Raw genomic sequence first — 26,605 nt, forward strand, 5'->3', positions numbered from 1 at the left:
TCAATAGCTAAAGAGCATAAAATAAAACAGTTTCATCCCAACTTCCAAAAGGTTGTTCTCTTGTTTCGTAACTTAATAGCTAGTTTGTGAGTTGAGGATAGAAAAGAAAAGAAGAGAAAGGTTAAGTTATAAGAGAAAAGAAAGGATAAAAAAAGAAAAGAAGAGATTTTAGTGTTGTTTGGGAGTTTACGAAAGAAAGGAGGTGATTTTGGATACATTGGTCAATAAATATTTCATTCAATAGCTTTTTAAGGATAGAATGGGTAATCTAAAAATTTTTTGCAGCCTTTCCTTAGCTTTTCTCTGCTTTCCGCCCGATTTGGGCTGGAAATTTTTTTAAACTGTAGCAGCCTCTTCTTCCTTCCAAATCTGTCAGATTCTCTTCCTTTCTATTTCAGTTAAAGGTTAAAACTGTCAAACGTGGGAAATGCTACATTTCTCTTCCCTTCTTTTCTTTTCTGCTCAAATCTCATCTCCCAAACTAGGCATTATGCTTGTTGGAAAATTAAGATATCATGCACATGATTCACTTACAGCTAGTTTAAAGAAAAGATGGGAAGAAAAAGTTAGGCGTTTCCAATATTTGGAAGTTTTAGTGATATAGAAAAGAAGAGAAGCTGATTGATTTGGGAAGAAGCAGGCCAGCTACAGTTAAAAAAATTTTCTGTCTAAGATCGGTTAGAAAATGAAGGAAAGTTGCGGAAAGCCTACAAAAAATTTTAAATTGTCCATTCTATTCTTAAAAAGTTATTGAATAAAAATTTATTGACCTATAAATCTCTTATTTGCTTTTCTTATTTTTTTTCCTCTCGTACCTTAACCTTTCTCTTCTTTTCTTTTCTATCATCAACTCCCAAACTAACTATTATATAGAGATTTTTGGGCATGTTTAGAAGAAATCAACCCAAAACTCGATGAGAATTCTCAAACTCAAAGAATTCAACACATTGTAAATAATCTACTTCTTTAATGGGAACAACTAGATTTTGTGTAGGAAGAAAATGATTTTGAAGGCAAGATTTGGTAAAAGGGGGAGAAGTAGTAAGATTTTCTTTTTTTTTTTTAATAAAAAACTAAGTCAACAAAGACCTCATAGTCATAGTCATCGTGTCCCTAATATCACCTGATTAATTTTGAATTGGTCAACACTAATCTTAGTGGGTGCCAACATTCTTTGTAACATATTTCAGAAAGTTTTAGTTCTACCCACTCCTAACTCCTAAGGCTGTGGAAGGGCACTCGACCTCCATTTTAATTCACTCAGGTAGCAATAGATAGAATAAAATGGGGTACAGTCGTTAGCTTAGCGGTAGAAGATATCATGCTTTTGAGCAAATCTCTTGGCATTAATCTTTTTAATTATTTTACCTGAAAGGATGAATGACCTATATGACTTACAAAAATGATTCTCTAATAGTTAGCATCGTCTGTAAATACTTTCGTAATTATTTCATACTTTCGAGTGCATCTTTGTGGTGTTAATCTTGTTAATTATGCTACGTTGAATGATGTATGACTTGTATGACTTACAAAAGAAACACATACTAATGGGTGTGTTTAGATAGCTTAATTTTGTCAAATAATATTTTGTTTGAATCATAAACATATTTTTTAATCCACTAGTTGATATTTTCAATCGCTTTTTTATCTCATACATATCACATTATAAAAAGTGCTACAGTAATTATTTCAAATAATACTCTATTCAAATGATTTTCACTGTTATTTAAATATAAATATAAAAAATGTGTGTGTGTTTGTGTGATTGGACTGGAAAAATGGGGTGTTGAAAGAAAATGGTACCACTAAATGAAACAAGGAAAATCCTATATTAATGATATACCTTGACTTAAACGACGGAAATAAATTGATTTAGAAAACAAACTGTTTAGAATGGCTTTTTGTGGGACATTATGTGAGGGTTTCTTTGGCAGTGGCTTTCAAAGAGGGCGCCAACATTCTTCCTTACAGAAAACGCGCCAAAACCCGTAAAGATTCATAAAATTGAAATGCTCATTCAAGCAAAAGGTCGAACAGTTTCAGTTCAGAATCAAAATCAGTAAAACAATGGCAGCAGTCTTTGGATGGTACGGACCTCTAATTGATCTCTCCAAAGCGCCTTCCCATGTCGGCGACTACGTTCAGCTTCTCGTCTTTGTTCACAAATCCACCCCTGTTCAGGTGCCCAGGAAATACAAAACCCCAAAAGTTTTTTTCTTGTCGGTGCTTTTTGCACTGCTGATGAATTTGTTTCTCAATTGTGTAGTATAAATTGTCAAAAAAGGGAGGGAGTGGGAGCGGAGAGATGGTAAGGATGGACGTACAGGTGGGTGATGACACGCGTCGATATTTTCCTGTATCTATATGGCAAAAACAATTGGGGTCCAAGATTGTTGCTGGTGATATTATTTTTCTACAGAGTATGTAATGTGAAATGTAAATGCTTTTGTACAACTGATAGTTATGTGCATGCAGAATAAATTTGAGTCACCATTCGCTTTTGAACGCACTTTTGGTTTGTTTGTTTTGAGCATGTAAGCGAATTATGCATGTTTTTGGACATTGTAAACATAGACAAGATGCTTGTGCACAAGATATCGGGCCAGTTTGAAAGTTTAACCCTTTTTTAAGGCAAAGTTTGACTTCTTTCTCTGTCCCTCTGTGAGAAGTCTTTCAGGAAAATGGGGAAAAGGGATGATTGTTGTTGTTGTTGTTGTTGATTGAGCCAACAAGAGGGTCAAGAAAGACTGAAACCAATAGATGATCATATATGTATGTTTTTTAATCATGGATTACTTCATATTTAAAAGAAGATTTCGTAGGTTTTCTTTTCTTTCCTTCTTTTTTTTTGTGGTGGTTTTTGAATGGAATGAAGCCCAGATGCCTCCTTTATCAGATTTTTAATGCAATCTCATTTGGTGGAAGTAGATTAATCGTTACAATAAAATGTAATATCTGTAAATTTATTTGATAAGGGATTTTAGAATAGTCTGTCTATTGTCATGTTTAATTGATGAAGGACAATCAGCAGGATTCAAAGACTCTAAGGACACATCATGAATCCTGTTTTCAATAATGAAATATTGAAGTCTGAATGAGTACTTTTGATCACGTCATATAGGGATCGAGAAAATGTATGAGGATCTGTTGTGACAGGATAATAGGATATCTACAGTTTAAGTTCACCTAGTTTTTGTGCCAGTATATTGCTTTCAAATTTTAGCAGACTGCCACTTATACCATTTCTGCTATAAGTTTCATATGCTGTGCTCCCTACTTGGGCAATACAATAACATATAGAATTCTCAAATAAGAGTTTCCTTTAAATCTCTGTCCATTCCAGAAAGTTTATTTTATGCTACTCAAAAATTGTTGGGAGATTTCTTATTGTTTATTTTTTATAATGCTTTGTTGTCTCATCATTTTTGCATTTTCATTGCTTTGCTCATAGATTTTCCGTTTGGAATGTCGAAATTGACTTTAGTTTTCTCAATTTGATATCTTCTATTTTGACTTAATGTAATCAGATGTCAAGGTTGCAAGATTTAGAGATGTTATTGAAGTAAGAACTGATCATTGCTCATTAATTCAAAGCCTGGTTCGCTCAGATGAATTGCTTGTTTCTAAAGGTACACTCCTGTCATGGCAGCTGTAGATCTTATCTGTTAACAAAGAAGAAAAATAGCTGCTGAATAGTCAATAACTTGGTATTATGTTTCATCATGCTGAGTTGCCATATAAATTGAAGATGGTGTAAATTTGTTCATTGGATTTGATGCAACTGTCCTGTCTGTTAACGACAGACAGAAGAGTCTTTGCGATCTTATGGTTTGACTTTAGGTTGTAGTTGCAGCATAGAAGCTCTCAAGAGTCAAACTATTCTGGTATATGTTTTGATAATTTATGCCTCTTGTTAGAGCCCTAATGTCCTCAGGGGACCTTTAAAAATTATGTCTCCTAGTTTTAATTAGAACTTGTCATTATTAACAATGACAGCCTCTATGTATCCGCCTCTCTCTATTTGTTTATTTTATTTCCTAAACTCTTTAATATGGTCTACATCAAATTTTCTACTGATGTTTGTTGTTGTATTCATCGTAGATTAGAAATATGGCCAATAAACATTAGGGGAAGTGTGTCAATTCTGTAGTTTTTCTTTTGTAAACTCAGTCTTTTTTCTTTATTTCCCTTTCCCTTTCCTTTTTTACTTTCTCAAGTAAGACATTGGATTGTGATGGTGCATGTGGGTCTATTGAGAGAGAGAGAGAGAGAGGAAGTAAGATAGAATGCTTACAGAAGCAGCTATGTTTTTGGTGGCAGAGCATCAAATAAATTAAAGTTCAGAATATATTTTGTACCTAATGGAGAAAGATTTTGAGATTTGGCTGGGAGACCAAGATATGTGTATTTTTTATGAAACTTCTGCTTCCATTAAAATGTTGATTGGGATTGGATTCAAAGAAATTCACATTTAGAAACCAGTTTAGGTGGTCAAGGAGTCATTTGTGTAGCATTTTTGTGGAGTTTGCCTTAGGTTTAGACTGCAGGTGGTGGCCAACAGTAAGCATGGTGATTGGACTATCTTCTGTAAGATTTTGTTCGTTTTGATGGACAATTTGTATTGTATAACAACAAGAGCAAACATTTACTGGCCGCTGCCCCATCTCACAGCACTGTATTTGGGTTGGGGGAAGAGGGAAGAGGACGGGGAAATACAAAAAGGGAAATTGAAAAACAAAAGGACGAGGAAAAGGAAGCAAAGAAACGAGAAAGTGAAAGAAAGTAAAGGAAAAAAATAATATTGACAAAAGATAAAAATAAAAAATAATGAAAATGCAAACACATTCTGATGTGAAGCATGAGCATTACGCATGTGTAAATGGAAGTAATATTTTGAAACATTACACAAATTTGAACAGTCAGAATGGGCAATAACTTGGTCAAATGAGCAAAAGTAGGCATAGTACCCACTTCAATAACTGATGTGAAGCATGAGCATTACGCATGTGTAAATGGAAGCAATATTTTGAAACATTACACAAATTTGAACAGTCAGAATGGGCAATAACTTAGTCAAATGAGCAAAAGTAGGCATAGTACTTACTTTAATGGGTATTGATTAATTCCCTCTTATGATTATTACTTTTGATGTATACTTGTAGTATAGAAAGTTAGTGGCCAACATGTTACTGCATTTTCTCTTTATTTAACTGATATAAGGGCTTTTGTGTTTCTTGTTTTCTTTAAAACTAGTATTTCCCTTTTGTCATCTTTAGTAGTCATGCCAAACTAAAACAGTATATGTATTCCCATTCAAATGGTATCTTAATTCAGTTTTTGAATATACTTTTGAGTCAGGTACACTAAGTAAATTTTTGAAGTTTCTGAAATTTTCAAGAACTGGGAATCAGTTGATAATTGGTAACTAATCTAAAATTCAAGTGAAGTGAGGTAGTTTTTGGAATTCTTTTAAGTTCTCTATTAGATGTGGACTAAATAGGATTGCCTAGTATTTTGCATCTCATTTTGAAAAAAATTCTGTGATAATCTAGCACTTATGTGCATAATGTTTGTTTCTCCTCTTATCCTTTTGCTTAGAAGATTGAACAGAATTCCGAAATTAATTAGATTTCTTGTTGCTATCTAATCACCATATTGCTGTGTCCTTGAACATTACACTTAAGGGTAGTGCACACTAAATCGGCATCAGAGTTTGTTATTTGTTAGCAACCATAAACTTGAAAAATAGTTTGTTTGCTGATGGGTACACTAAGAATTCTGAAATCAATTAGATTTCTTGTTGCTATCTAATCACCATATTGCTGTATCCTTGAACATTACACTTAAGGGTAGTGAACACTAAATCAACATCAGTGTTTGTTATTTGTTAGCAACCATAAACTTGAAAAATAGTTTGTTAGCTGATGGGTACACTAAGCATAGATCTCTCTCTCTCTCTCTCTTGTGCTTCCCCTCTCGGCATGTGTGTGTGGATGGATAACTATTGGTTTTTTGAAGTCGTTGCTCAAATACTCATAGGTTGTGCTCTATTACATGTATTTTATTTTCTTGATCTAATACACGCTGTTGAACTAAATCTATGATTCAAAGGAGCACATTTGCTGCACAAGTGACAAGACTGTAAAAACAATTTAGCTTTACTTTGGGAGTCCTACTTTTGTTTTGAAATCATTTCCCTTGAGTTTCACTTGCAAAAGGAGTTCCCTCATATTTCTTGCCATAAATCCTAGGAATTTTTAAAATTGTCTTTTCCTCATGCAGATCTAACATATAGTGTAAAATCTGATTGTTTTGCTGGAAGAACAGGGTAAAAGGTCCATGTTTATTTATTCTGGGTAATTACTACAGCACTTATTTGCTTTTCCAAAGAGAAACTTTGAGCTGCTAGAGCTTGATAAATGCTATAGCAGTTGCTGCTGTTAGTTTTAGCCATTCCCTTGGTTCAAAGCTCTTTGATTAAACATGGTTCCTGGAAAATGTCTAAAGTGTCAATTTAAATTTATCGAGTGACATATGCAATTTTGGTAAGTGGCATGTGTCTGATATATGCATGTCACCTATTAAGATCTGTCTGTGCTTCTTAGATAAAAGAATGCAATGTGAAGTTGCTATCCTGATTTTTCGATTTACTTCATCCATTGTTTCGTTCTGAATGATATCAAGCACTATATGGAAATGCATGATGTTAATTGCCATACAGAAATATAATTTTGTGCTGAAATATTATCATCAATATATGCCTGATGATTTATTTAGTCTTTTTTCATGGCTTCTGTCTTACCACCAGTGGCATGGTGCTTAATGTTCTCTTTCCATCAATCCTAATATTAGCTTCATTTCACTTACCCTCAGGTATAGATGAGGCAATGAAAGATTGTCGAATTGGAATAACAGCAAAGAACAAGCTTCACAAGGTTATAGAATGGTTGCAGCGAGCTGGACTTGCAAGTCATGATGTTGAATTGAACAGCGACCAAGTATTTTTACAGTTTTTTTACTGTACTATTGCATTTGGACTTTGGTGGAAGTAGCAGCTACTTGTGTAGTACAGACGTTAGGTTAGTCAATTCCTTATAAAACTAGGATACAGCGAAACACTGAAGCAGTACATCAGTGTGGCAGAAAGCATATTCATGAGAAGTAATATGGGATAACAGGGTGTTGAATAAGGAAAGTATAGATCAAAATATTACTCATAATGAAGAAAAAACCTTAGCAAACATGGATTTTAAAAGCTTTGGTCACCTTTTGGACACGAGATTAATGGATATCATACCTCAATTAAGAAGTACACTAAAATCTTAGTATCTCTTTCACAATCTCTCTCTCTCTCTTCGCTAAAAGCTTAACTATGTATGTTTTCTTTGCTCTTTACAATTTCTCTTCTACCTCCTTCAGTTTGTTTATCTTGCTTTTTCTTGACTTCTTTTTTTTTTCTGGTTTTCAACAGGTTTAGACCTGTTTTCTTTCCTCTGGTTTAGAAGTTAAAGTATTGGAGATGTATTTTGAGACATCTCTTTTGCTCTCTCTCTCTCTCTCTCTGTGTCTTCCTCCCTTTCTACTCCCTGTACCACAACCTTATTCTTTTTAATATTTTCATCTTGACCTTTTTTTTTTCTGGTTGCTGACAGATGTAGACCTTCTTCCTTTTCTACTCCATAGAAAATCATACTATATCTCTGATATCTACACACCCACATTTTTGGTCTGCATAGTACAGAAGGAAAACTGAAAGTTCATATGACATAGGGCCTTATATTGTAACGCACTTGGGCTAAAATGTCTGTTCTTATAAGCTGTTGTCAGGCATCAAGTATAACATGCTGTACAATCGACCATAAATCTTCTTTGTATGTTTCTAATTGAATACAATTTGAATGCTTTTGCTGCATCCATACTCTTGTGTGGTGGTGGTAATATAATATACTCCTTAGGTGAATTAGAGCCACTTCCCTTGCACTTATCATATACAATTTAGTGCACTAGTGCTCCTTCTCCCCCTCTCTCTTCCCACCATTATCTGCATCAGTCCATTTCTTATTTTATCCCTGCTAACTGTTTAAGTTTTTGGCTATTTACTTTCTCCATTGTAGTTTCCATTTGCCTTTCTTCTTGAATGGCATCAAGCATGCTTCATTTTGCATATTGCAAGGTGAATAAAAGCCATCTTTTCTGCACTTGTGTTTATAGTTTCTGGAGTTCATATTTTAACCCAATGAACTGCTTAAGTTGTTGGCAGTTTCCTTCCACCACTGCAATTTCTGTTTTCCTTTCTTCTTATAGAGCATCAAGCATGCTTCATTTCGTATATTGCAAGCTGAATAGAGGACATCTTCTCTGCACTTGTATTTGTTGCAAGTCTCATATTTTTTCTATCCGCTCAGTTTCTTTCCATTGCCAGCAACTCATTCACCCACTTACTTTGCAAATTTACTTTGACTGATTGGTACTGCATACATCCCCTTCCCTGAAATTGATATGTATTCTCCAGTGATTTACTTACCATCTCTGTTTCTGTTGTCTGTACCAATTGTCATTTTGTTCTTGCACACTTGCACCTGCACAGGCACAGATACCTACCAGTCTGATTGACTAAATGTTCAGTTTTACCCTTCCCTGATCCGTATCCATAGCCATGCATCTCTGAAGCTAATATATTGTCTTGTGGTTGTATTCCCTTTCCATTTTTCTCTTTTCATTCTGTAGCCTTTGAGCATGCTTTTTGGTGCATATGCTAATTGTGAGGAGACACATAAGGCATGCTCAGCACATGTTGTGTCAAAGTCTCACGATCCAAGCAACTAATCTGGCTAATACATGTTAAAATATGCAGTTCTTAATGCTATATTTTACAAGCTTTCTATCCTGTAACTTTTCATTTTCTTTACCAAAAGCAACTCCATGCAAAATAAGATTGAAGCCTGGCATCCATTCTTGCAGACTGCACATTGATGAGTTTTTATCTTTGAGATAAATGTAGAAAGACCCATAGGTATTTTTGGTCAATTTACGAGCATGTGTTGTTGATCATCTTTCCAGCCAGTACTAATGTCAAGTGAATTAGTAATTGTTCAATTTTTATCTTCATGTCCAATGCTGATGTTGGTTATGGTCATTTCTGATTACCAGAGTAATAAGCAAATGTTTATAAATTGGAAAATGCATGAAGAGGTACAACACAAGGACTGTTTTTCTCTTATGCAATTAGAACATCTACCTGATGCTTCCAAGGCAACCTTCCATGCTTCAGTTGGAGAAATCTTTTTGCCGATCACCTGGAGACATATCCCAGAATCTGAAGTTGAAAAGATGTTTATCAGCAGGAGAATGTATATGTTGGGTGATAGAGATTTCATAGAGGATCTTCTTTGTAATGGCTGCCAGCTATGTGGTACCCCTTTGTCTTCTGAATTTGGGTATGGAGAAGGATGAATGGTTCTTTCTTCTGCTTCTTTCTTTTGAGCTTTGATGTAATGAGCATAAAAATGATATCCCATGTTTCACAATGGCAGGCCACCCATGAAGCAAAACAGCTTCCCACTTTATTGCCGGAAAAGCCAAAATGGTCTCCATGCTTTGAGCATGATATACAGACCTTTCTTGGTATGTATCTCCTTCAACTGTCACAACCCCCAACCCTGCCCCGCCAAAAAGAAGGAAAAATTGACACAAGTGACTATTGAGACTGAAATGAATGCATAAACATGAATTGCGAGGTTTGATGCTCTGGAGTTGTCCTTTTACCCATTTTAGCTTTTTACCAAAACTGATTAAGACTTACTTCCTAGGTAGATAAAATCTAAAAGATTGTTTTAAAAAATTTCCTTAATCCATTATTTGACTCCTCGAAGTAATTGTCTGAATTACTTGATACAAAATTGGATGTTTTTCTGTTTCTAATAGAGATGCTGTAAGGAGGACCGAATGCAGCCCTTTTGTTTTTTTGTTTTTTTTTTTCATTTGGGAAAGAGTAGCCAGAACAAGATTGTACACTGCCAACCTTCCATGCTGTGAGGAGGACCAATGGTTATTTTATTGTTATATGTGTTGCATGGCAATTGGTGACCCTCTTTCCAGCGATGCAGTCTATTGATTATTTAAAATAGAAAAGAATAAAATACATAGGAATCTTCATTATTCTCAAATTGTATTATTTTGTAGTGAAATTTTTTATCTCTTTCCTTCTGCTCGCTTAGTCAAATTTGCCTCAAAATGTTACTGGGTTGATTTTAGTGAACCTCTCTCAGCTGCACACACAGACAAACTCATACGCAGAGATAGAGATTATTAGTTTGTTTTGTGTACATAGTCATTGAAGTGGGCTGAAAATACGAATTGGAATTGACTAGATGATGATAGTGTTGTCTTTTGTTTTCTCAACTCTCGCCAATAACATAACCAGTATATATTTGTGAACCCTGTAGAATAGCACTTGAAAACCAATGCTCGTTCTGAGGGTTGGAAGAACGGATTTGAAGGTTTTGAATGCCCATACCCTTTGCTTGGGCCTAACTAAATTTAACATTCTGGGAACAGAATAATTAGTAATTATGGTTATCATAAATCAATTACTTGGAACTTAATTTAGGTGATTATATTTGCACTCCACATTTTTCTTTTAATCAACTTGACAGAATTTCCATAGACCAAATTCTAGCACCGATGAAGCCCTCTAATACATAATTGCAATACTTAGAAATTTCATATATATTTTTTGGTTGCTTACTTCATTCTATCTTTTGCTATTTGTTTACACCTTTTGTCTTGACATGTGTATCTTCCTTTCATGCACGAATTGTATTTTTGTTAGGGAAAAATCTTGCACTCTGTCAAGCTGGTTTGACCTCTTCATTTGCTTGGCTAGTAAGATTGAATTTCTAATAGTTTCAAAATTCTTGACTTAGTGCATTCTTTCAGATAAGTTGGCTGTACCTGCATGTTTAAAAATGCCTTATATTTTGAGGGGCTGGTGTGATACACGATTTGGAAATGATGATGTCCCAATAGATTTATTTGTGTATTTAGATTGCTGACTTGTGCCATATCATGCAGTTATATGTGTGGGACGACTCGCAATGCCTCCCACTTCTTGTGGCAAATAAGGCTGCTGAAATGTTGTTTGGGAAGATCCCAGCTGAGAAAGTTTACTGTGGTTATATAAGGGAAAAGCATAGACGAGATATCAGTGCAAATTTTGTTTATGGCCAGAATCTTTCCTGCGAAAGAACCGCCAATAATCTAAATGTAGCCAAGTCTGCTATTGGTAATCCTTCCTCTTCAAGCATAGACGGGAAAAGAAGACTGAAGGTGAAGCAAGTTTTTTCAAATGCAAACCAATATTTGATTTGGTTACTGTTGCTAAAATTATTATTTAAACAAGGGAAAAACAGCCCTTTAAAATTTCATGTGAAAGTCAATTCAAGCAGAGACCCTGAGACTGAGAGGTACGAAGTGCTCTCTATATCCATGCCTTCCCGCAGCCAAAAACTCTTCCCTGCATAGCTTGTTCAGCTATGCTGTTTGGTTATTACATAAAATCGTATAACGTTGTTTAGGACCTTGACGTTCGGATTCAATTGCTTATATCTCTTTCTTCAATTAAATGCCTGCTGTGAAAAAGCGAATTGTTTTATTAAATGTTTTGCAAGGCATTGATGATTGTTGGAAGTAAATTGATAGTGTATTTGGATAGAAATTTTTTAAAATATTATTTTGGTTGGTTAGGATATCCTTCTTTTTGAAGAGGAAAATTGGCTCATTCTTTGTAAAAATTTGCTTTTGATTTGTAAATTTCTGGACGTCACGTTTTGTGCTCCCTTCTATCATTTTTCTTTTGAAGATTATTAATAAAATTTAGAGCTGGCATTCTTCCCCATGAATAAGATCTGTTAGTTAAAAAATATTATTTTGCTTGCATCAAAAGGAGTGTATTTCAACTATTTTTTTTTATATTCTCTATTAACTTTTTCATATCTCATATATATTACATTACAAAAATTGTTATAGTAATTATTTCAAATAATGTTATATCTAAAAATATTGTCGGGTTTCTGGGTCAAATACAATATTGTTTTCAACTTGTAAAGAAATTTTGATGTCTGTATCCTAGGTTAGGTACACTATCATTTTCAATTTGTAAATAAATTTGGATAATATATAAGTATTCGTATGTAGTTTACAAGAATGTGAGATGCGCCAAACATATTAAGAATGTAGCAACTTATTTGGGGCTAGAAGGAAAGAACCATGTAGATCAGATGGGTGTACCGACAACCCTCTTTATATATTTTTTTTAAATGCAGGATGTGAGGATTTGAACTCTCGATTTACATCACAAAGTGAATATAAATCCCTCCTGTAGCCAACTTGCATTTGATAAGTTGGTTCAATGTCACAACTTACTGGAAAATGTAGGGAGGATAATCTAAATTCTAGGAACTTTTCTTTATTATTTTTATTACTTTTGGTGTACGTTTGTAGTGTAGATTTATTTGCTTGTACTTTTGTTATTCTAAATAATAGAGAAGTTAAATAAATATTATTAAGTTGGTTAATTTTGCCTTTGAGATCAACACTTAGATACTGGTTGTACTTGTGTACGACTTGTGCAATTATAGACAAAGAATTTGAGTATTAAAAACCAAAACTTTACATCAGTGTAATTCTTTAAGTATCCTTCTTGGTAAAGATTTACACGTTATAACATATCGTTGTGATGGGTAGGAAGAAGAGAATCACACAAATCATGATAGCTTGTTCCTGCAAGTGATCTTTCTTAAACGATTGATTGAATGAGGATGGATCGGGGGGCATACGAATGGAGAAAAGGAGAGATTGAGTCATGGGGATGGCTCACGAATGGGTGGGGGAAGGGACGCGCACGCGCCAACTGATGAAATATATGGATAAGCATTGCTAGAGTTCCACCATTCGAAGGTTATCCCGTCTCCTTGAGTGCCTTTAAAGCAGGTACTAACTTGGATATGACCTCATGAGCCCCAAATCAAATTCCTTCTCTGGCTAACATGCGCATGGAAAAAAGTGGCCCCAACCCGAGACTTCAATTACTAAATATGGGACTAGTCACTAACTTCTTACTTAAGGCATTCCTCATTTCATCAGCCATTAGACATTCCATGCCCTCGGAGAGTACTTTGTTGTAGGTTGGTGCTTTCTTCTTCTTTAGAGAGAGTCCTAGTTTTTCAACAACTTTAAGTTCTAAGTAAACATAATGTTTTTCAATGTTCATAATCAGTGGATAGTTCAGCCTTCTCACTAGGCGTTCCATGCGGAATCAAAGTTCCTATCCAAAAGACAGAAGTACTAGTTTATTCTAATTGATCATATACATTTTATATACGAGGTACTGAATACTGAATATACCACTTTTTGTTTGTCTGGTATGGTTATTCTCTTGTAAAATGATGGATAGCCAATATTCTGAACAAAATCATTTGGGAATTTAGATTTAACTGCTTGGTGGATACAATTGGACTTGTTGAAAGACATACTTCTAAATAGATTTTGTCTAGGTTTATTTGTCAATTTTGTTTCCAATCATATGAGTATCCTTTATCAACCAACTAGTTCCTTACGCTTCTTGCTCATTATTTTCCTGGTTTACGAACTAACCCCTCGTCCGGTCTGGTATCATAGCTAGGTTTGTTAAACAAAGTCCTCCTCTGGTTATATACTTTACATATTCTGTTTATATACTTTATTCATGACCTATTATACCGCCTGATCTACTAGTGATAGTCTGACTGCGACTCGCTTCCTTACCCTTCTTGCTCATTATTTTCCTGATTTAAGGGCTAACCTCTCGTCCCGTCTGGTATTAGGGTGATGGCTATCTTTCTTTGCTTATTATGATATGACTAGTGTAGATCTGCAAGTTTAGATTTTTCCGATGGACTAGTTAGTTTGCAATTAATGTCTTTCTAAATATATTATAATATTGCTAGTATTGAGCTATAAACCTAGATCTGTATGATGAATATGAAACCTGTAATTGCCAACTATCGGCCCAGGCAGTGAGAGTTGGGGGCCAACAAGACCTATAGGGCTGTTGAGATCTGTGTAGTCTGAGATCCAGGGCAGTGAAATGTTCAAAAGATCAAATCTAGCTTTCTAGATATATACTACTGTTATTATAATTTGCTTGGAAATATAGTAGTTACTCATAGATAACTTGTTTTAGAAGTTCAGATCTAGCCTCTCAAAATCTATATTGTCTTTATTATAATCAGTTTAGAAACATGGTTATTCTTCATGGATTATAATTTGCTTGGAATATAGTAGTCACTCATAGATAACTTGTTTTAGAAGTTCAGATCTAACCCCTCAAGATCTATACTGTCTTTATTATAATCAGCTTAGAAACATGGTTATTCTTTATGGATCCCGAACGATTCTATGCCAAAGGGAAGAGAATTATAAAATTGCTTGTTTATCAGTTCCATCTATTTCTCATGGCTTCCTCTTTCAAAACGAATTTTCGTTCTTCTAGTTCTTCCTCAAACACCAAACTAAAAGAAGAAATTAATATATCAGATATTAATCAAGACATAGACAATTTGAAAATCCCTAAATATACTCAAAGCGATATTTGTGAAAAAAATAAAAAGTGGATGTTCTTTGCTACAAACTATACAATCAAAACTGTAAACAAACTATAGCCTTAGATGCAGACTATGAAGAAATCAAACTATTATCCAAAAGAACAATAGAAAAACATAAAGAAAAATATAATTATATTCATGTAACAGTGCACAAATGATTGGATTTGTAATATTCAGTATACTAACCAATTTTTGGTTCTTTGCAAATCTGCTTGTAAAATAGTAGGGTTAGGTCGAGTGAAGTGGAAGGGAGCTGTGAGAAAATACAAGTTTTCGGCAAAATTGTTTAAAACGAAGTTAATAGCATATATTTCTGTATACTATTACTGTTTATAAGAAACAAAATTTTGGTTCTTGGTTACCTAGAAATTGCGGTGGAAAGAATTCTAGAGTATGTTCCAACCACATGAGTATTGACATTAATATTTTTAAGGTTTTGCATATCAACATCTTCAATCAAATTAGGACATTAATCTATGATTTGTTTGTCAAGTCTTAGAACATAATGTTTCAAGTCTTTTTGTAACACTATTCCAACAAGTTATGTTGATTTATGTTAGTGATGAAATAAATTTTGTATATATATATTTTTTATTTTGTCGGTTCATGGCAGTTGTTACAGTTCATAAGGCAAATGGATTTGGCTCTATAGTAGACTGGAATGAAAATGTGGGAATTGGTAAGAGCATAATCATATTATTATTAAAAAAATAAAAGTCTAAAATTAGAATATGAATGGACATAACATGAGTATAATAGCAAATAAAGTCACAAAGAATATTTGGATTAAGTATACATAAGAAACTTTTATGCTTTTAAATATGAAGAAACAATTATCTAATATTTAGGTTGCATTACATAAGAAATTTATGTTTTTGGTTTCTGTTGAAAAGTGTAGATAGGTTATGTTGTTTAGTCAGTGGTAGTATATTACAAATTTTGTGGAATATATAAAACCTTTAATTATCCATATAATTTTAGCAATTTTATATAGTTTAAGTTTTCTGTGTATATTTTACAATTATATATATATATATATATATATATGCATTGATAATTGTTTTGTTATTTGATTATTAGTATGTTTTTAATCATTGTTTCTTTATGATATTTTGAAAGTAGTTTGTTGACAAGTAATTTTGTATCATCGTATTTTTATTATTCATTTGGTAATACTAAGTTTTTTTTATTAGTCTATTTTGAGCATTTTATGTGTAACAAAATAGATTTTTATTTATTTATGCATGTGAAAAATAAATAGAAAATTAGTATGAAAAGTATAAGTTTTTTTTTCAATTTTCAAAAGGAAAGATAAATAGGATGGTAACCCAGGGATTAAAAGTATAAAGATAGATAAATAATATCAATTGTAAAATGAGGCAAGAAATTTATTATATGATTATATATATATTTTTATTTTTTTTGTATGGAATAGGGCATTTATTCATTTTGGAATTTCATCTTTGTAAGGTCAATATGTAGATGCATATTTCTGTGATCTAGTTTGAATTCTTTGAATAACAAGTTTGAGTCTATTACTTGAGGAAGATTTTTGTTTTTATCTATCATATGCAGTAAAAAGTTGATATTGAATGGTCTAGAATGCAAAATTAAATATGTAGATGGTCTTTTTCGTTTGTAATTGATGGTGTAGGTAGGTGATCTGAGTAAAAAGAGAGGTGGAAAGCTTGCCTTATCTTCAATTATAAGCTTATAAGTAAAATGCTTTAATGGTGGTGCAGTGGAGTTTGTCACTAACATTTGTTTTCTTAATTTGTTTGTCAACTTTATTTTATTATGTTTTATGTTAATGGACTATCTTGTAGGTAAGCAAAAGTAGGAATTGAGTGGATACTCTTTTGGGTTAATTAGCTAATTTTGGCATGTTATTATTATTATTATTTGTGTTGGTAACAATTTGTATGTTATCTTTTTTTAATATTTGTTACACAGTGGATAAGTGATTGGATAGGCAAATTAAACTGATATTGTTTATTACTTATGGTTGGTGATACTTGCAAATTGGTACTAATGATATGTAATGTAATTGCTATTTGATATGAAATAATTATTTATTAGTTTATATGAGCATGATGATTTTATCATTTGTTTTTATGTATTTTATAGCATGCATGTTAGTTTAATTTAATTATATTTTATTCTAATAGAATAGTATGTGCACATCTTGGATGCTCTTGGATAAACTAATTATTAAATATTCAAATATTATAGGTATACATTAATACATGAGTAAAGATAACAAAGGTTCTTATTTGCAAACAATGGCTTTTGCAAATTCTTTCCACTTGAATCTGCTGTAATTATTTATTTATTTGAAACACTAATTTGTGGACTTGTACCTACATGTTTATTATATTAAATTTATTAATTGAATATTTGTTTGCTCAATTTCCTTGTAAAACTTGCAAAAATAATTTTAAATTAAAATAGTTATGATGTAGAAAAAAAGGTTGTTAGTAATAGTGGATGACCGAGGGTTTAGAAATTTTTTTTTTAATAATGTTGAGAAGGAATCCACTAATGGTGTTGGCCTTTTGTTCTGGGTTGAGGCTCAGCTTCAACTAGAATTGAACTTAAATAGTCCTACCTCAGTTGCTAGTTCTAAAAACCTAACTTCCGATTAGAAAGACTAGCTATCTCCTTCACTGGTAAAACCTTGCTTCCAAGCTCTAGCTCTGCTAACTCTTATTTACTTGCAACAAAAACTCCTTAGAATAGGAATAAAGTTCCTATCCCAAGAAGCCTGTGACTAGATTGTCCAAATGTGACGGTAAGAGTCTTTGAATGCACAAGACAGGTAATAAGAGTAGAGTATTATCCTTCTTTCTCTTACAACTTCTTAAGGAAGTCTCTATTGTCCCTCCGAGGATGCATTTCCCTTATGCATCTAGCCGCTTCACTAATGTGAATGGGTTATGCAAAAGGGTGGATTGGTTATATACTCTTATGCGTGTTCCTTGTTCAAACCTTTTGGTAACATCACATGCCAGCAGATGTGGTCACCATCATAGGTACTCAAGATATTGTGTTTTGAGAGGTGGATAAATAGGACTACATCTTGCTCGATCAGGACCCCAGCTTTATTGCGAGCCAAAAACCTTGATAGATTCCTCTAATCTTTACGGGAATGAATCGCATATGTTGGTTGAAGGGTATTTAGTGAAGTCGATTTGTGAAAGTAGCTATGTAGCTAACAAGCAATTAACAACATCCCTATCTTTCTTCAGTTCACAAAAGTCTGCTGCTTTCTTTTTTGAAAAGAGTATAGGCTTCCAAGCTTGACTAAAAGAATAGGGGTATGTGCAAGAAAGCTCCTGAGTGAAAATAGTAAAAAATCTCAATTTCCAAGAAGGTGTAGTCAGAGTCGAAGTTGACCATAATTTGCCAACAAGTAAGAGATAGAATCTTAGTAATTGCAAGGAACATGGGGCTTCGATCCATTATGATTTAATTTCTTGGTGTGGAGAGATCTCTGCCATAAAGAGAGAGCTCCTAGCCCTTATTCTGTAAATCAAAGAGCAATGTAATACCCCATTCATTCAAAATAGTTTAGTCTAGAACAGAGACAATTTGGGCCAACTACTATGACTACACGCCTATCTAGTGTAGTGGATTGGAATCAACCTACCTTGACCATCTTTCGAAATTATAAATAATCTATTGATTGAAGGTTGTAAGGGTAGATTGTCTATATTTAGCCACATCACAGTGACCCCTGAAGCGATCTTCTTCTAGTTGTGGGATGAAATCCAACAACTTTTTGCTAGCTTTGAATAACCCCCAGCTCAGCAATAAGCTGAATTCTTCCATAAGATAATGAGGCGGGTTTGCACGTGAGCTGAATAACGTAGTGCACATGAGTACTTTGTGCCACAACCATCTCCTTTTTATAGGTTTGACGGGTCGATGCCTGCTACTTCATCTGGGAGAAAAGAATCATAGATATTCCTGCCATTATAAGGAAAAACTACCATAAAAAGATTCCTTATATACCATTTGTAGTAAAACTATGAATGGGAGCTACCAATCTGGCCTTTATTGAAAAGGTTCCCAAGACACAGTATGGAAAAGTCATAATTTTAGGAAACGAGGTCTAAGAATGAAGAAAGGGTAGAAATACTAAATGAATACGAGCTGTGGCTAAGATTAGAGACATAAAAGAAGCATTTTCTATAGGATCCCAAAACCACCAACCACTCCAACCTAATTCATGATAAGCCCACCAAATTCTTAGTAAAATGCCTATGGTTAAAAACCACTGAAATGTCAAATCAAAATTCAAATTGGTTCCTAGTCCTGGTCAAAAACCTTTGTGTTCGGGCTGACAGTCCAACAAAGAAGCAAAGTAGTGGTATCTTTCTTTTCATTACAAATGATACACTTTACCTGCTCTCTCTCGTGTCCACTAGCACTCCTGTCCAGAGCAAAGAGAAAGCGAAAAGGCACCGCCAAAATAGCATAAGCAGGCTTCTATTGCTATGTAACAATAAAGTAGGATAACATTTTACACCCACATGTTTAAATTTGAGGGTAAAGAACTTACTTGTTGCATGGGATCCAAGGTATCCAACAGTACAAAATAGTGTTCCATTCTTTTCGATAGCATCCTTTTGTATTGCCGGTGAGTGAAGTGCCACAATCCTATTTATCATTTTTTTTATCTATATAAGCCAAAGCCCAAAGCATTGGCGATGTCTCTGGCATAAATGCAAGGAGGATGTATAGCTAATATAGGATCTTATGGAATAGGATTTGATTCTGCATGTGATTCGGTACTCCCCACAAATGGTTTTGCAATAACATTCTGAACATAGAAAAACTGAAGTTAATCCTCTTTTCTATTTCTATTGGAGGGATTCAATTTTCTTTTATGTCCTTTTGGAGTTCTAGAAAATACGTTAAGTCATTGCAAAACTTATTGTAAACCTTAACTAAGAGGTGAAACCGGTTCATGAGAATGTTGAGTACATCTCTGTAATGTCTAAGATTCAATCTAATATAGTAATTGAGAACCAAAAAGGCAAAATTTTAGCATTGACCATTAAAGAGAATGTAAAAGTCAAGGTTAAAGAGTAAGTATCAATTGAATTAGCATCGAAAGAGATAGTCAAGAAGGATATTAACGGGGTTTAGAATATTTGGAGGGGGGAAGATTGAATAGTTCTTTAGAGATTTCATGTATCATTGTGTTGAAGAAATGAGTTGGTATCATGGATTGGACACCTGTGTTATCAGATAGGAATGATGCAACTACAGGCACATATGCAACTACAAACTCCGATGTTATCATATATGAATAATGCAACTATAGATACATATGGATGTTGATGCTGATATGGATGCTATTGACATTGTTGTTGATACCACTATGCCTTTCTATTTTTAGTTTCCTCAGAGTTGATGATATAGCTACAAATATGGACGTTGATGTTGATATGGATTCTATTAATGTTGCCGTTGATACCATTATGTCTTTCCATTTTTACTTAGAGTTGTTCATGAGATTGTATGGATTTTTTGGTACTGTGAATATGCCCAATATGTTTGCATGGGCTTTTCATTTTACTAGTACTTTGATACTTTAATACTATGTTAGATTGAATTTGAATTTTTTGTATAAAAAAGTTAATATTTTTCAAAAAATCTATCATAATTCCCAATGACAATCAAGAATTCATTGCAATAGTTAGCTAAAGAACAATGTTTTCAAACTTGGTCAAAGATTAAACTGTTGGAGTGCTTGAGTCGTAGATAAAAGCAATTCAATTGGTTCAACATGGTTCACTGTATTATTTTCATTTAAATATCTGCACATGGAAATTTATATGAAAAAAATTCAAAAAATTCTTAAAAATATTTTATGTAAAATTTGGAAATCATGAACTCAACCACTCAACAATATAAAGTTATCATAATTCATCCCAATATTATCAAATTTGCAATAAATTTAAAAAAGAAGCCTTATACAACACAACTGACATATTAGCAACTCCAAATATTATAATTAATATAAGAACTATATCACATAATATTTAGAATAGTCCTAAAAAAATTTTTAACAATCCAAACAACTATAGGAAGGTCCATCATCATCTTTAGTATCAGTTAATAGTCCATCGAAAAAAGTCCTAGGAAGAACAGCAGTTATCAAATTTACTAAATTGATAAAAAAAAAGAGGGGTAAAAACAAAGGTAGATCAATCTTGCTTAACTAAACCATTTATCGTAGTGCTCTTCTTTTAATAAGTTGTTCTATTAGTTAAAATAATATGAATTAAATTATATATGAAAATGAGTTGGAGAAAAGTTGGGGAAGAGTAGAAAGAGAGACAAGAGGGTTAGAGAAGAGGCGATCCTAACGGCTTTTGAAAGAAAAAATAAGGAGAGGTTGAGGGTTTTTATTTTTAAGTTAATTTAAATATTTAATATTTTAGTTTAGCACATAAAGTTTGTTTTAACCCATTAAGTAGTAGATCAATAGTAAAAGTCAAGTTGTTGACTTCAAAATTTATAGGTTTGGGTGCCCAAATGTTCAAAAACTTGAGCCAAAAAAAAAAACCTACTACCCCAAGTAAATTTAAAAGTTGGTCTTAATCGATTGAACCGATTTGTCTGTTTAACAGATTTTAAAGGCTTTCTCCAATTTTTTATCATTTCAATTTTTACCTAGAATCGGATTGGTGTTATGGCCAGTTCACAATTGAACTGGTATGACTAGTAGTTCTAGTCCGGGTTTAAAAAACACTACTAAAGAAAAGGAATAAAAAGAGTTTATCAAAATTCTCAATGGCAAGACATCTGAATTTTCTCAAAAGTCATTGCAAATTAACCACTTATAAACATATTCCTGACCTATAGAGCTCCTCCGATTTAAAATCAAGTTGCAAGGCTCTATTGATGTCATGCATTTCAATAGTATGCATGGTTTCGACCAACATATGCCAAATGATTAGAGATGAGATACTCTTCACGAAGTATTGACTAATTTCATAATTATCTAATTTCCTCAATTCATTGAAGATGGCCATATAAATTGCATATCCTCTGGAGATTGCTTAATCTCCTCTAAGCACTGAAATTAGATCCTTTGCTTAATCTCCTCTAAGCACTCAAATTGGGTTGGTAAATGGATTAAAATTGTAATAATCATATATTATAATTACATTCATTGCTTGAGTTGGGCATATGATAGTGGCTTTATTTGGATTCCTTAATTTTTGAAAAACAAGTTTTTCATATATAATGCTACGGTAATATACAAACAAAAACAACTCCAAAACACCACATCTATACAATATATCAAAAATAACTCAAAATATACAAAAAAAAAAATTACACCACCACCACCAACCACCAAAAATAGACCACCACCCAGTGCCCCTTCCTCTTCTCTCCTCCCTTCTCTTTCCCCTCCTTCTTCCTCCTCCTCCCTCTTCCCTTCCCATTATTTCTCCCCATTCTTCCTCCTCCCCTCCTCTCCTCCTTCCTCCCCACGTCTCTCCTGCTGTCCCCCTTTCTATTCGGCGGCCATGGTGACTAGAGATGGGGGAAGGGGGAGGGGGTGGCTGGAGAGGATCGGAGGAGGGAGGAGGTAGGAGGGAAGGGGAGGGATGGGGTAGTGGTAGATGGTTGTAAGATTTTATAAAGTTTTAAAAATATTTCATTAAAATTTTAAAATTTAAAAATATCCCAAAATATATTTTCAGAAATACCATTAAAAATATCTACAGTAAAAGTTTTTCACCTACATTATTATAGTAAAATATTTCAAAAACACTCCCAAAAACAGTTAATCCAAACGGACTAATATTCATGTTTGTAAGTACAAACACAGACTAAATGACTAACATATATACAACTATATAGATGTATTCACGCAATAACACAAAAAATTTTTACCATCGACAACCTCAAACTAGAAAAAAATATATAAAAGAACTAGTGACAGCTTTACATTTGACTTTGTGCCCGCTAAGTCAAATGTAAAAGATAAAAAGTATTTTGTGCCTTGTACACGTTTTGCATGCTCATAGAGAAGGGAGAAAAGATCTCTAGCATTCAACACTTTGTGCATAATGCACGTTTTCAAATACACAACCTAGAAAAATTCTAAGGTTGCGTGCATTTTCAACAAAATGAAACAAATTGATTTTCAGGAGCAAGTGGTATCAAGAAATCTCTTACCTAGATTAAACTTCATTTAAAGTGTGACCAGAATGAAAATATACAACATGAAAAAGAAAAAATGTGACAATTATTAATTATCATCCGATATGTGCTTCATAAAACCAGTTACATATCTTTCTCTCTCTCCCCCCATCCCACCCCAAAGAAATATTATCTCCTTTTTTTCCCTTTTCCATTCTTAGTTCATGAAGATTCCCTGCAAGGTTTGGCTTGCCCGGGGCTCTTAGAGTCTTTCCCTGCTCTCAGGTTGAAGTATAGTTATAAAAATTAGTCCAGCTCCATGGTTCAGTCGATCAATCTGATAAACCAATCACTTAGTCAAACTGGGTCAACAGTTAGGCGAAATATATTATTTCTAATCCATGACTTGACGATTCAATTGATAAAAGAAATTGTCAATTGACCACTCCTTGAATTGCTAACTTAAAAATTATATTTCTATAATTCAAAATATATTATTATATTACATTATATAATTATTGGTTTCATCGACCAACCCAAGATTGGAATGACAACCCATTGAATTAGTCACCTCTCAGGGTCAAGATCCAAGCCAAATTTTCTGACTATCGTTCATAATTAAAATCTTGGCGATAAAAGGGATGAGAGGGTAAAAAATGAAAAATAAAAAAAATGGAAAGGGGTGAGAGGGTAAATATTGAAAAATAAAAAAGAGTATACATATAGATATATACATTGAGCAATGCTTTATAAATTCCGCCACATAAACTTAAGAAAAAAAAAGAAAAAGAAAAAGAAAACCCAAAAATCTTGCCAATACTTAGTGTTATGCTAAGAAAGATAAAAAGTGCAATACTTTTCATACATTCATCAAAGGTTCGGGCAACAGCAATATTTACAATAAGTAACAACAAGTGATAAAGTAAAAAGTACAATACTGTTCATACATTCAACAAAGGTTCGAACAGCAGTAACATTTACAATAAGTGAGGTTTGAGCAGCTGCAACATTTACAATAAGTGAGATAAAGTGCTTCCTATCTGATCTACTTATCCCCAAAATTACAAAAGTATTCCTCAAGATCTAATCAATAATGCCAATAACTATATCAAAATCAAATTTAGACTTGACCCCACAATAACATTAAAATCCAAAAACATTAAAAAAACTCAAATGATCAACAATCTATATGTATCATTTCTGTTTCAAGCAAAAACTTTTCAAAGATGAATCAAAATGCTTTGAAATAGAAAGATGATTTTCCGATATTTTACTTGGCAATATACTTTTCTTTAAAAATCAAATATTCCAACTAGTTGTCTTCATGTTCTCGTACAAGCCAATCCCTTTCAAAACCTTCATAGCTATATTAGTAAGAAAATCTGGAATCTTGTCCTATTCCCTATATTCATGATTGAACACATAGCCTTCAGTATCCTTCAACTCTAAATAGATCTGAGCAAATGAACTATGCAAAAATGGAAAGATCTCCTCAACACTATTCTCTACTTTTGCTAATCTAAGGTTACCACAAATCAAATCGGTGACATTAGCCTCTTTCCCCATAATAAGCTGCATGAATCCTCATAAACCTTTATCATTTCAAGATTTCTTGTCTCTCTAATAACTTGAAGAAGGGCCCCAGCCTCTTGAAGACAAACAAAATTTGCCCAAGCCATTTTTGGCTTTGTATTATCATCCAAAGTCAGCTTCTTATTTCCAGTAAATGCGAAGAAAATTTATCCACTTTCATTGTAATAAGCTCCCCCTCTACCAATATAGGATTCATTTATTGAACTTGTAATGAAATTATCCTTAGTAGCCACAGATGCATTAGATCGAATTCCCCTATAATTTCTGAAAATTGGATCCGGAGGAATCCTTATAAAATGACCTTTCTCACAATTCACCTGATCTATAACACACATCTTCTTTTCTGCCATACAACAAAGAAAGTTCTCCATTTTTTAGTTTGTTCTTTGCATGCATCCAGTCGCGTACTGATTAGAGCTTATAGGAAATTGAGCACATGAGGAAGGAACAGTTGTTCAACATCTTGTTTGTAATACTTCTCAAAAGTGCTATATAGAGAGGCCTCACTATATAATAGTAGCAAATTTACAATCAATATGAATTTCATAATTAATATGAATAAAACTTCAAGTAAAGTAAAAAAAAGAAAAATAATCTTACCATTGCAATGCCCTTTGTAGGAAGACCTCTAAGCTTACTACTAAATTTCCTAGTAGCTTCAAGGAAGTTAGGAGACAAAATTCGTCCATATTTTGACATCTTTTACCTCGCCTATAAGAACCAAAAGTATATATATATATATTAGTCACCTCTCAGTGTCAAGATCTAAGCTGAATTTCATTACTATGGTTCAGAGTTCAAATTTTGGCGTTGAAAGGGATGAGAGGGTAAAAAATGAAAAATAAAAAAATGGAAAGTGGTGAGAGGGTAAATATTGAAAAATAAAAAAAGTATACATATAGATATATATACATTGAGCAATGCATTATAAATTTCGCCACATAAACCTAAGAAAAAAAAAAGAAAAAGAAAACCACCCAAAAACCTGGCCAACACTTAGTGTTATGCCAAGAAAGGTAAAATGTGCAATACTATTCATACATTCATCAAATGTTCGGGCAATAGCAACATTTACAATAAGTGACAAGAAGTGATAGATTAAAAAGTACAATACTGTTCATACATTCGTCAAAGGTTCAAGCAGTAGCAACATTTACAATAAGTGAGGTTTGAACAGCTGCAACATTTACAATAAGTGAGATAAAGTGCTCCCTTTCTAATCTACTTATAGCCAAAATCACAGAAGTATTCCTCAAGACCTAACCAATAATGCCAACAACTATATCAAAATCAAATTTAGACTTGACCCCACAATAACATTAAAATCCAAAAACATCAAAAAAACTCAAATGATCAACAATCTATATGTATTATTTCTGTTTCATGCAAAAAATTTTCAAAGATAAATCAAAATGCTTTGAAATAGAAAGACGATTTTTCGATATTTAACTTGGCAATATATTTCTCTTTAAAAATCAAATATTCCAACTTGTTGTCTTCATGTTCTAGTACAAGTCGATCATTCTCAAAACCTTCATAGCTATATTTGCGAGAAAATCTGGAATCTTGTCTCGTTCCCTATATTCATGATTGAACACATAGCCTTAAGTATCCTTCAACTCTAAATTGATCTGAGCAAATGAACTACGAAAAAATGAAAAGATCTCCTCAACACCATTCTCTACCTTTGCTAACCTAAGGTTACCACAAATCAAATCGGTGACATTAGCCACTCTCCCCATAATAAGCCGCATGAATCCTCTTAAACCTTTATCATTTCAAGATTTCTTCTCTCTCTAATAATTAATTCGAAGAAGGGCCTCAACCTCTTGAAGACAAACAAAATTTGCCCAAGTCCTTTTTGGCTTTGTATTTTCATCCAAAGTCAGCTTCTTATTTCCGGAAAATGCGAAGAAAATTTATCCGCCATCATTGTAATAAGTGAGGTTTGAGCAGCTGCAACATTTACAATAAGTGACATAAAGTGCTTCCTATCTAATGTACTTATAACCAAAATTACAAAAGTATTACTCAAGATCTAACCAATAATGCCAATAACTATATCAAAATCAAATTTAGACTTGACTCCACAATAACATTAAAATCCAAAAAAATAAAAAAACTCAAATGATCAACAATCTATAAGTATCATTTCTGTTTCATCCAAAAACTTTTCAAAGATGAATCAAAATGCTTTGAAA

At 33.3% G+C, this 26,605-nt stretch overlaps 2 protein-coding genes across 3 annotated transcripts; one reads left to right on the plus strand and one right to left on the minus strand.

Annotated features, from left to right (window-relative positions):
* The first annotated feature begins 1,811 nt into the window (after positions 1-1,811).
* LOC113711736 (uncharacterized) lies at positions 1,812-11,624 on the plus strand. Of its 2 annotated transcripts, XM_072068141.1 has the most exons (8): positions 1,812-2,181; positions 2,267-2,420; positions 3,528-3,629; positions 6,874-6,998; positions 9,151-9,437; positions 9,534-9,624; positions 10,832-10,884; positions 11,074-11,174. In XM_072068141.1, exons 1-7 carry the CDS (start codon positions 2,068-2,070, stop codon positions 10,862-10,864), a joined length of 906 nt encoding a protein of 301 aa, XP_071924242.1. In that variant the 5' UTR covers positions 1,812-2,067; the 3' UTR covers positions 10,865-10,884; positions 11,074-11,174. The 2 variants fall into 2 exon arrangements, with proteins under 2 accessions (XP_071924242.1, XP_027090723.1); XM_027234922.2 differs by lacking the exon at positions 10,832-10,884 and having other exon boundaries at positions 1,821-2,181; positions 11,074-11,624.
* Positions 11,625-18,448: 6,824 nt separating this feature from the next.
* LOC113711455 (cytochrome c biogenesis CcmF N-terminal-like mitochondrial protein 2) lies at positions 18,449-19,030 on the minus strand. The gene is given in 4 exon segments (XM_072067144.1): positions 18,449-18,513; positions 18,516-18,831; positions 18,833-18,866; positions 18,972-19,030. Coding segments are annotated over 4 exon segments (474 nt in total).
* Positions 19,031-26,605: the final 7,575 nt, after the last annotated feature.

This window comes from Coffea arabica, chromosome 10e (assembly GCF_036785885.1).
Source record: "Coffea arabica cultivar ET-39 chromosome 10e, Coffea Arabica ET-39 HiFi, whole genome shotgun sequence".
NCBI classification, from domain to species: domain Eukaryota; kingdom Viridiplantae; phylum Streptophyta; class Magnoliopsida; order Gentianales; family Rubiaceae; genus Coffea; species Coffea arabica.